The following is a 10,106-nucleotide window of genomic DNA, read 5'->3' on the forward strand; positions in this document are numbered from 1 at the left end:
TCTACAGAAAATAGAAATTTTATTTTTATCGAAAATTTTGTTTCTGTAGAAAATTTGGTCAAAATTTTGTTTCTGTAGAAAATTTTGTGAATCCTTTATTTTTTTGTCAAAATTTTATTTTTATAGAAAATTTTGTCAAAATTTTAGTTCTTTGGTCAAAATTTTTTTTCTGTAGAAAATTTTGTGAATCCTTTATTTTTTTTGTCAAAATTTTATTTTTATTGAAAATTTTGTCAAAATTTTATTTCTATAGAAAATTTTGTCAAAATTTTATTTTTATAGAAAATTTTGTCAATATTTTATTTTTATAGAAAATTTTGACAAAATTTTATTTTTATAGAAAATTTTGTCAAAATTTTATTTCTATAGAAAATTTTGTCTAAATTTTATTTTTTATAAATTTTGATTTCTAAAGAAAATTTTGTGAAAATTTTATTTCTATAGAAAATTTTGTGAAAATTTTATTTCTATAGAAAATTTAGAGGTGCTCTTGAAAATAATCTTCCAACGGAATTTTTGTTGAAATTAGTGTAAAGTACTTTTTCGCTCAAAAAATACCTTTTTTGTACTTTCTTAAAAATTGTATTTTCCATCCCTGTCATGTGCTCTTTAAAAGAGTACGTCTGGCATCCCTGTCTAATACAACTAGGGATGACATTCGTGATTTTGTATTTTTAATTCAGGGATTTTTGCCCAATTTGTTAAATTTGTGGCTTTTTAAGATTTTTTATCAATAAATTGGAGTCTTCATTCAGCGTAAACGACCAGTGTCGACTGTGAGATAAGATATTTTTTTACTTCATAGTCCAGCGAACAATAATTCGTAAAAATATTAGGTTAATCTAAATATTTATCGTAAAGCATAATAGCAAATAAAATGTTTGCTGATCGTATATAGGAGCTTTTAAGGATATTAGAGTGCAGGAATATACAAAAACTTCTTTTTGGCTCTTAAATATGCTTTTGGCCAACATTTTAAAAAGATTTTAACATTCATGTGCACTAGACCCTAATGTAGAAAAATATATTATATATTTAAATTGACTGCTGTTTTTAGCAGGCGAGTGCCTCAAAAGCTCTAAATGCGATCAGCGAGCTTTTTGTATTTTTGAGAACCAAAAAATGTTTATACCCTAAACCACATAAGGGTCAGGGTATAATAACTTTGATCTGCCAAAAAATGTGCATACCAGAAATATTGATTTAAGAACCCATCAAATATACACCGATCAACTCAGAATCCCCTCCTGAGTCGATCTAGCGCATGATGTCCGTCCGTCTGTCTGTCCATGTATTCGTTGTTCACAGGATTCCGGTCGCAATTATTAACCGATTTTGGTGAAATTTGGTACAGGATGTTGTTTGGGCACAAAGACGAACGCTATTGTATGTATGTATCGCCCGATTTTGACAAATGGGGTCACGTTGCTCTTTTCCACCAACCGATCGTCAAATTTGGCACAAGATAATCTTTTTCATCGCCCTTCAAGTCAGCAAAATTTCATCGAAATCGGTTCAGATATAGCTCCCATATATAGTACGTATCGCCCGATTTTGCCAAATTTGGCCATAAAATTCTTATTTATTAACCAATCTTACTCAAAGTTGGCTACATCTAGTCCTCTATAGTACTAACAATATGTGCAATAAATAATCGAAATCGGTTCAAATTTACATATTGCTCCCATATATATATTTCGCCCGATTTGGCAATAAAACTCTTTTTTTATTAACCAATCTTGCTCAAAGTTGGCTAGATCCAGTCCTCTATAGTACTAACTGTATGTGCAAAATTTCATCGAAATCGTTTGAGATTTAGATATAGCTCTCATATCGCCCGATTTTGGCAAATTTGGTTGTAAAACCCTTATTTATCTAACGATCTTACTAAAAGTTGGCTTACTCAAACATTCTCTAGTACTAAGTATATGTGCGAAAAATCATGGAAATCGGTTCAGATTTAGATATAGCACATATATAGCCCATATGTATGCATTGCCCGTCATATATGTATATACACACAAAAAAAAAATTTCTGATTCAATCACGAAATTAATTGATCCAATTAATTTTTTAATTGAAATGTCTTCAATCACAGAAATTATAGTATCAATTAAAAAATTAATTGAAGGTCAATTAAAAAATTAATTGATCCAATTAAGAAATTAATTGATACTATTAATTTTTGTGATTGATTTTAGTTTCAATTAAATTTGTTTATTTTTTAAAACTCAATTCAAATTTAAATTGGAAAATTTTTCGTGAAATTTTTTTCTGTGTGGCCTTATTTATTAACCGAACATACTCAAATTTAGCACAAGGTAATGTTCTGTAATAACCTGCTAAATATTATCCAAATTGGTTCATATTTAGATATAGTTCCCATATATGCGTCGCTCGATTTTGCCAAATTTGAACATAATACTCAAATACAATGTTACTCAAATTTCAAATTTTGATGTACTAACCGATCGTATTTAGACTTACATGTAGTTCTTACATAATAATTTTGCCCGATTTTCCAAATTTGGATTTATTACCCACGCTCATTGATCGATTTTCTCTTTTTTAATAAACATGTGCCCTTAATTTTCATAGATATGGAACTACGCTTTATCTCCCAAACCTATACCAATGATACCCCACAAATGCTTATGTTTACTACTTCAGTAGGGGTGGTTTAGGGTATGATATAGTCGGCGCCGCACATCCCTAATTCTGATATAAAAAAAACACATATATTTGAAATATTTGTTCTTTTTTCCTTTATTATTATTTTTATGTTTTTTTTTTTTTTTTTTTATATATAAAATTTCTCTATTTTTGTTCACAGATGCACATATCAAATAATTTTATAGACTTTGGAATAAAAAAATTCAAAATTTTTTTTATAAACTGGAAGACTTTGAACATTTTCATTCACAAGCACAATAAGATTTTGTATTTAATTTAAAATTATTGTCCACAAATAAAATTTCTCATTACAAATAATTGCAATGAAGTACTCATAATTTGTCGCCTATTTTTTATGTATGTTATACGCATATATGTAAGAGCACTTAATTACAATAATCACATATGAAATGATAATTTTGATACAAATTCCAGGTTTCCTATATATACAATTTTAATAGTTTTAAAAAATTGCCAGCGTATAAAAAGTTGTAATTTATGCTTTTTCACTTAATGTTATGATTTTTTTGTAACATTGACCTAAAAAACTGTTTTCTATACAAAAATATTTTAAAAATATTGCTTTGCTGCGAATCGAGAGTGATGCTTTGAAAAGAGAATGAGAAAAGATGGGGCGAAATCACATGTGTATGTATTGCTACCATGCCCATTTGGGTGAAACCTTGCTAAAGTTCCATTCATCTGGATGACCTGCGTGTTCTATGTCGGATATTTTATCCGAAACTGAGGACCATTTGAAGGGACCCGCTCCAGTTTGGCGCATAGCTATAGCACGCATATCATTACGTACAGGTCTGCGTTCGGTGATCATCTCCATTTCTGCCAATTCGGCAGCATCATCTATGGTTACACTCAACCGGTCATCGAGAATGGAAGAGTTGATGGTTCCATCAGGATTGGGCATAGATTTCTCAGGAATCGATCGCACTTGCATATGTTGCAGACGCATAAACACTGGCCCGGCAAACGCATGATAATCGCTTATACCCAAACGAGCATTATAAGCAAACAATTTGATGTCTGTATTTCCATAGGCCAATAACTCTTCATCGCCCAAGAGATCTCCTCGGAAGGCTCGATTTCTAAGAAATTTATCGACAGCTTCTAAGTTGGTTATTACTTCATTGTCGGCAGGCAGCAAATAGTTGGGATAGATATCTACATTAACATTGCTAACTTCCAACAGCTCATCGAAGTATGGTACCCCATTTGCTAACCACGCACTGGTGTTGTCATTTAAAAACCTTTCTGTAACATCCTTCATATGCATGCGTCCTGGCAATTGCTCGGTGATCCATATTAGGCCCTTGTGTCTGTTATGGAGTTCTGAGATGAATGCCTCATCGTTGGGATCCAGAGCAACGGGTTTGTCATCCAAAATCTCATCTTCTGCCAGGGCTTGATACAGTTTATCAAGCGGTGCTAATTTATTCAAGTCAACAGTCACCCATTGCTTAGACCCAGTATATGGATGTTTGGCCATTGCCTTGGCCCAAGTACGACGATTTTGGGCTATGCGATTAGCTGCCATAACACGGGCTGACAAGGGTACAGCCTGATTGACATCAACCGATTTCCATAAGTCCAAATTTTCATTTTTCATAGCTACTCCCGCAACTATCGATTGCACTTGTCGTCCTTTCACAATATAGAAGTCATCTGTTGACGCCAGAATTCCCGGATAGCCTGTAAAAGTAATATCCACTCCGGGAACAGTATTTGTCCTTTGATTGGGACCAAAGTGATAATGGAATTTATAACGTTTCTGTATTCTCAACATTGATGCATAGCTGCCTGCTGTACTATGGCCAAATAGTAATTGCCAACTTGGTGCATCATCATCGGCGGGAAAGATTTTTGTGAGCATTGTTGCACTTGGCAAAAAGAAATTTTTGTTTGCCGTTGTAAATTCCGCCCCAGATTCTGGATGATTCTCGCCCTCCAGTATGGATTTCTCATTACCGCTAAGCACATAATTTTCATAATAAATTTTCAAATCCTGAATATCGGCTGCTGCATTCATCAGGAGGAAATCTGAGAATGGTATCTCTTCTTCCAGATCAGAACGAGCTCTCTTTGCCCCCTGACGATAGCCAGTTTCCAGGCCTTCCAATTGGAAAAAGAACAAACCAATTTGATGCCAATAATGTTCATGATCCTGCCGCAAAAGAGCAGTCTCTTTGATTTTCACATAATTCTCAGTTAGCAAATCTCTTAGCCAAGTGCAGAAGTTTTGTGCATCTTCATCGCGTTCGCATGATGATTTTATGGTACTGTAAGAAAAAAGGAACATACTTAGTTGCAGTCATTCTGGAAGATTTCACAAAAGCTTACTTTAACCATTGATTGTAGACTTGATGCCATGTTAATGATCCCTCAATTATGCCAGCACCATAAGCCTGAACCCAATCGGGAAAGGAACGTTGTGTTTCTATTTCGATTTGAGCCCAGCTGCAATAAAAATACAACAAACAAATCATTAGCATATCCTGGAATTCACACCAAAGGCTCTCGTTTCATACATACCCATTTTCATAGATGGAATCTTTGTAGCATATTCTAGCAGCTCCCTTTGGAATGTTAAGAAGATCATTTTGTTGTTTCCAATATTCAATTTGGAAACCAACCTGTTTGGTCCAAAACGCTGTGGCACAATAGGTACCATCATATTCTGGCCTCTCAATGTAACCTATGAAGAAAGCACCAATCACTAGCAAACCAGCACCGATGAGAATGTATGTCCCAATCCGGGTCTTTTGCCATGATGCACCAACAACTTTCAGCACTGTGCCCGCCGTCTTGAAGCCGTTACACCACCTACAAATACGGTTATGATGGATCCTAATACACTCGATCAAGGAGTGTATTTAATTTATGCTACTTGGGCTATCTGACGGGAGTTCACTTAACGACTTCCGTTTAAACACGATAATTGAGATCTGCTCGGGCGGCGTAGGAGTGTCCCGTGTTCAGTAGAATGCGGTGAATGGCGTTGATGTTATTGTCAATATCAATAACCTCTTGACCTGTACCGTAGCAGCAACAGTAGCAGGTGGTGTCCACTTTCTCTTTGTTAACGACCTCGTTGGTCATCGGAGAAAGTCTTTATTCTTTGGTGGACTTATTAATATATGGACGATCGATGTTTGTCTGAACTATCAAAACTAAATCCACCTTAGTATAATAAATTAAGTACTTGATTTCAGATGGATGGATATATGGGATGAAGGTTGGACTGGATTAATTCGAGTATATTTTGTTTGAACTTATTTTTGATCAATAAAGAATTCCTGTATTGGTTTGTAAAAATTCCTGTTTCTCCAATGCAATTATTGTTGAAGTTTTTTTTTTTTGACCAATTTCTATGTTTCTCTTGATGTAATGAATAATATTGTCTTTTGTTGATAATAGGAACGGAATTATTAAAAATTACTTTAAATTAGTTGATTCCCTGCAAAGAAATTAAAAACGAAAGAAATCCGAATTAATATAACAAATTTAATCACAAAATAATGAAACACAATAACATAAACGAGCACTCAAAGAAATGAGTTGGCAGAAAACAATTGCTAAAACACCAAAAAGTCTGCTGAAAATGGAAAACAGTCACTGTTCTAACATACAGTGGGGAACAAAACCCAGTGCATGTTTACCACTTACGAGTATGCTTTAAAAGACGTCTATTGACGTCGCTTGACATATTTTCTACAAAGTTTCCTATTATTTCTTTTGGAATATCCGACTAATTGTGCTGAACTTGGCTCTAGAGCTCATCGCTATTTTTTGTTGGTTTTTGGTGTAATCCCACACTCACAGAAAAAAGTCTGCTGAAAACAGCAGTCGATGTCTGCTGTTATATTTTTGTACTTCAGGGCCTAATGAACAACAATTTATAAAATTTTTAGGTCATACATTTTTCCCCAAAGCATATTTAAGAACCAAAAGTAGTTTTTGGTATATTTTTGCAATGTAATATATTTACAAGCTCCTAAATACTATCAGCAAACATTTAGTTTGCTGTTATAGGTCAATTCGATAAATATTCAGATTTTTGGTCAAATACTATAGATATTCATAAAATATTGTTTTAATTATGTTAGGATAGCTCCTAAGTTGACATTGTTATTTGATTCGGCCAAAATAAAACATGTTTTTGGTGTAATCAAGCTTAAAAAATAGCAGGAAATGTTTGCCATTTCAGCAAACAGTGTCTGCTGTCCCTTTTTCAGCAGACTTTCTGCTGTTTTAGCAGACTTTTCTGCTGTCCCTACTAACAAATTTCTTTGTGTGCAAGCGCCTTTTAACCAGAGACCTTTAATTCTCAATGGGATTGAGATCGAGGCTTTGTGTGGCCATTCGAGCATTTGAAAATTTTGCTCCCATAATAATTTCTTTACTATTTCGCTTGCATTGGTCGTCTTGTTGAAAAAAAAACATACTTCACCAGCTAGGCGCAAACCTCCAAAATCTTAATCAAATTTGATTGCAAAACATGAAAATATCAACCAGCGGTCAAGTTTGCCACCATTCCCATACCATTAGTCTTACCCCTCCATGTTTAACGGTTTGTTTGATTTGGTGTTTTTGGATAGTTTTTCGTTACCAGGTGAGCAAAAGAAGAGCTTCTAAAAAAGTAGTTTGGATTCCCAATTTGTCATCCGGACTTGAATCAACTCCGGCAAATTTTTTTATTAAATATTTTTCTAAAAAAATATATATTTTTTTATGTTATACTTCGTTTTTATTTTGTTCTTTTTTTGGCGTATATTTTTGTATAAATATTAAAAATCAACCAAAAATTAAAAATTATCGTTATTTGCAAAACCTTCTCAAAAGAACTTCCATGGAAGTGAAAAAGTAAAACCGCACAGGTTCAAATCCCAGCGGGGATATATTTTTTACTTTTTTATTGATTCTTTTTTGCGAAAATTAATTGTCCAAATCTTAAATTTTCACTTAAAACGGCCTAATTTCGTACTTTCTAAGAATTGTCCAAAAGGACTGCATTGGCAGTGAAAAAATCGATAGGGGATCCCGGGATGTGCTTTAAAAGAAATGTTTGTGGACTTGTCCAAAAGGACTGCATCGAAAGTGGAAAAAACTTTATGGGGGATTCCGGGATGCACTTTAAAAGAAATGTTTGTGGAACAACTTCCGTTTTTTTTTTTTTGGACAGTAAAATTCTGAGGTGGTTACAAGCAGGGCTGTGGAGTCGAGCCAATTTTGCTCGACTCCGACTCCAGCATTTTTCATCAGCTCGACTCCGACTCCGGGTAATATAACTAAATCTCATTTTAATACCACTAATTTGTAGTTCTATTGTGGGGGTACCCTAAGTGAATCGATATAAAGTATCGTATTTATTTATGTGTGCAAAAAAAAAGGTCTTAATTTCACATTAGATGCCAATTGAACTCTATATTTCAAATTTGGGGCAATGTGTAATAAATAAATAAATAAATAAAATAATGATATAAGTACCCATCATAATATGAGAAGATACCAACAGTATATGTATTGGTGGACCAAAATTATTGATACTATCTCAAATCTTTTAAATTTGTTGCGAGCTATATAAAGGTTTATATTCCCATATGCATGAATTTGAATCTGAATCGATTTAGACAAAATTGTATATACTTCTACAAAATCTATGTACTTAAAATTTAAATCTAAAGTTTTGGAACGTAACACAATTTTAACAAAAAATAAAAATGCAAGGAAAGTCTAAAGTCGGGCGGGCCGATTATAATATACTCTGCACAATTTTGTATTTAGATCTACATTTTGATAAAATCTTAAATCAGACTTCTACAAAATCTCGGGCAATATTTGGGAAATATTTATAATTGTTTAGACAATTTCGCAAAAATGCATTTATGATTCATTCATTGAAAAATTTGAAAATTTGAGTCGTTTCTACAAGTTTTCGACTTAGCAGTGAGTATCAGTGAGCATACAATTTTGGAAAAAATTTTGTCTAGTAAATAAAATTTTGCAAAATTTTCTACAGAAACAAAATTTTGACTAAATTTTCTATAGAAATACAATTTTGACAAAATTTTCTATAGAAATCAAATTGTGACCAAATATATAGAAATAAAATTTTGAATAAAATTTTTATAGAAATAAAATTTGGGAAAATTTTTTATAGAAATAAAAGTTTGAAAAAGTTATCAGCAGAAATACAATTTAAAACAAAAATTGTGTAACAAACATAATTTTGCAAAATTTTCTATAGAAATAAAATTTTGCAAAATATTCTATAGAAATAAAATTTTGACTCAATTTTCTATAGAAATAAAATTTTGACTACATTTTGTATAGAAAAAAATATTTCTATAGTAATAAAATTTTGAATACACTCTTTATAGCAGTGAGTATCAATGAGTATCAGTAAAACAAATTTGAGAAAATTTGTTATAGAAATAAAATTTGACAATTTTTTCTTATAGAAATAAAATTTTGAAAAAATTATCAATAAAAAAAACAATTTTATAAAAATTTTTTTGTAGTAAATAAAATTCTGCAAAATATTCTACAGAAACAATATTTTGACTAAATTTTCTATAGAAATAAAATTTTGGCCAAATTTTCTAATAAACAAATCTGTTACTATAAAATTTTGGCAAAATTTTCTATAGAAATAAAATTTTGACTTAAATTTTTATAGAAATAAAATTATCAATAGAAATAAAATTTTGAAAAAATTTTTGTGTAACAAACAAAATTTTGCAAAATTTTCTATAGAAATAAAATTTTGCAAAATATTCTATAGAAACAAAATTTTGACACAACTTTCTACAGTCATAAAATTTTGACAAAATTTCCTATAGAAATAAAATTTTGACTAAATTTTCTATAGAAAAAAATATTTCTATAGTAATAACATTTTGAATAAATTTTTTATAGAAATTTTGACAAAATTTGCTATAGAAATAACATTTTGACAAAATTTTTTATAGAAATAACATTTTGACAAAATTTTCTATAAAAAACAACTTTGAAAACATTTTCTGTCAATATTCCACATATGTATATGGCCTTAAAATAAAATTTAAAAAAAAAATAATTTCGATTGTTCGAAATATTTGAAATAAATTGATATGGGCATTAAAATGGATGGATCCAGCCCATCTGCTAGTCTAACATTCTAGGAAACATAAAAAGATAGCCGTAATCGGAAGTTGATTTTCATTTACAATCATGCTGTACATTGATCGAATGAATAACGCAATGGAAACTAATTTGCGTAAAAACTTGCTTAGTTACAAAAATGTGAAGTGTTTTAAAAAATTTGGTTTAGCCGGAGTCGAGCAAAATTTTTACGACTCCGACTCCGACTCCAGCAAAATCTTCAGACTCCGACTCCGACTCCGGCTCCACAGCCCTGGTTACAAGTAATGTTCCTT

General features: G+C 31.7%; 1 protein-coding gene across 1 annotated transcript; it reads right to left on the bottom strand.

Annotated features, from left to right (window-relative positions):
• Positions 1 to 2,741: 2,741 nt before the first annotated feature.
• Positions 2,742 to 5,561, bottom strand: lama (phospholipase B domain containing lamina ancestor; the record flags this gene model as incomplete). Its single annotated transcript, XM_075307042.1, has 3 exons — positions 2,742 to 4,967; positions 5,029 to 5,145; positions 5,221 to 5,561. Coding segments are annotated over 3 exons (2,094 nt in total), but the record flags the coding sequence as incomplete, so codon positions are not given.
• Between the last annotated feature and the right edge of the window lie 4,545 nt (positions 5,562 to 10,106).

Source organism: Haematobia irritans, chromosome 4 (genome assembly GCF_050003625.1).
Source record: "Haematobia irritans isolate KBUSLIRL chromosome 4, ASM5000362v1, whole genome shotgun sequence".
NCBI lineage: Eukaryota > Metazoa > Arthropoda > Insecta > Diptera > Muscidae > Haematobia > Haematobia irritans.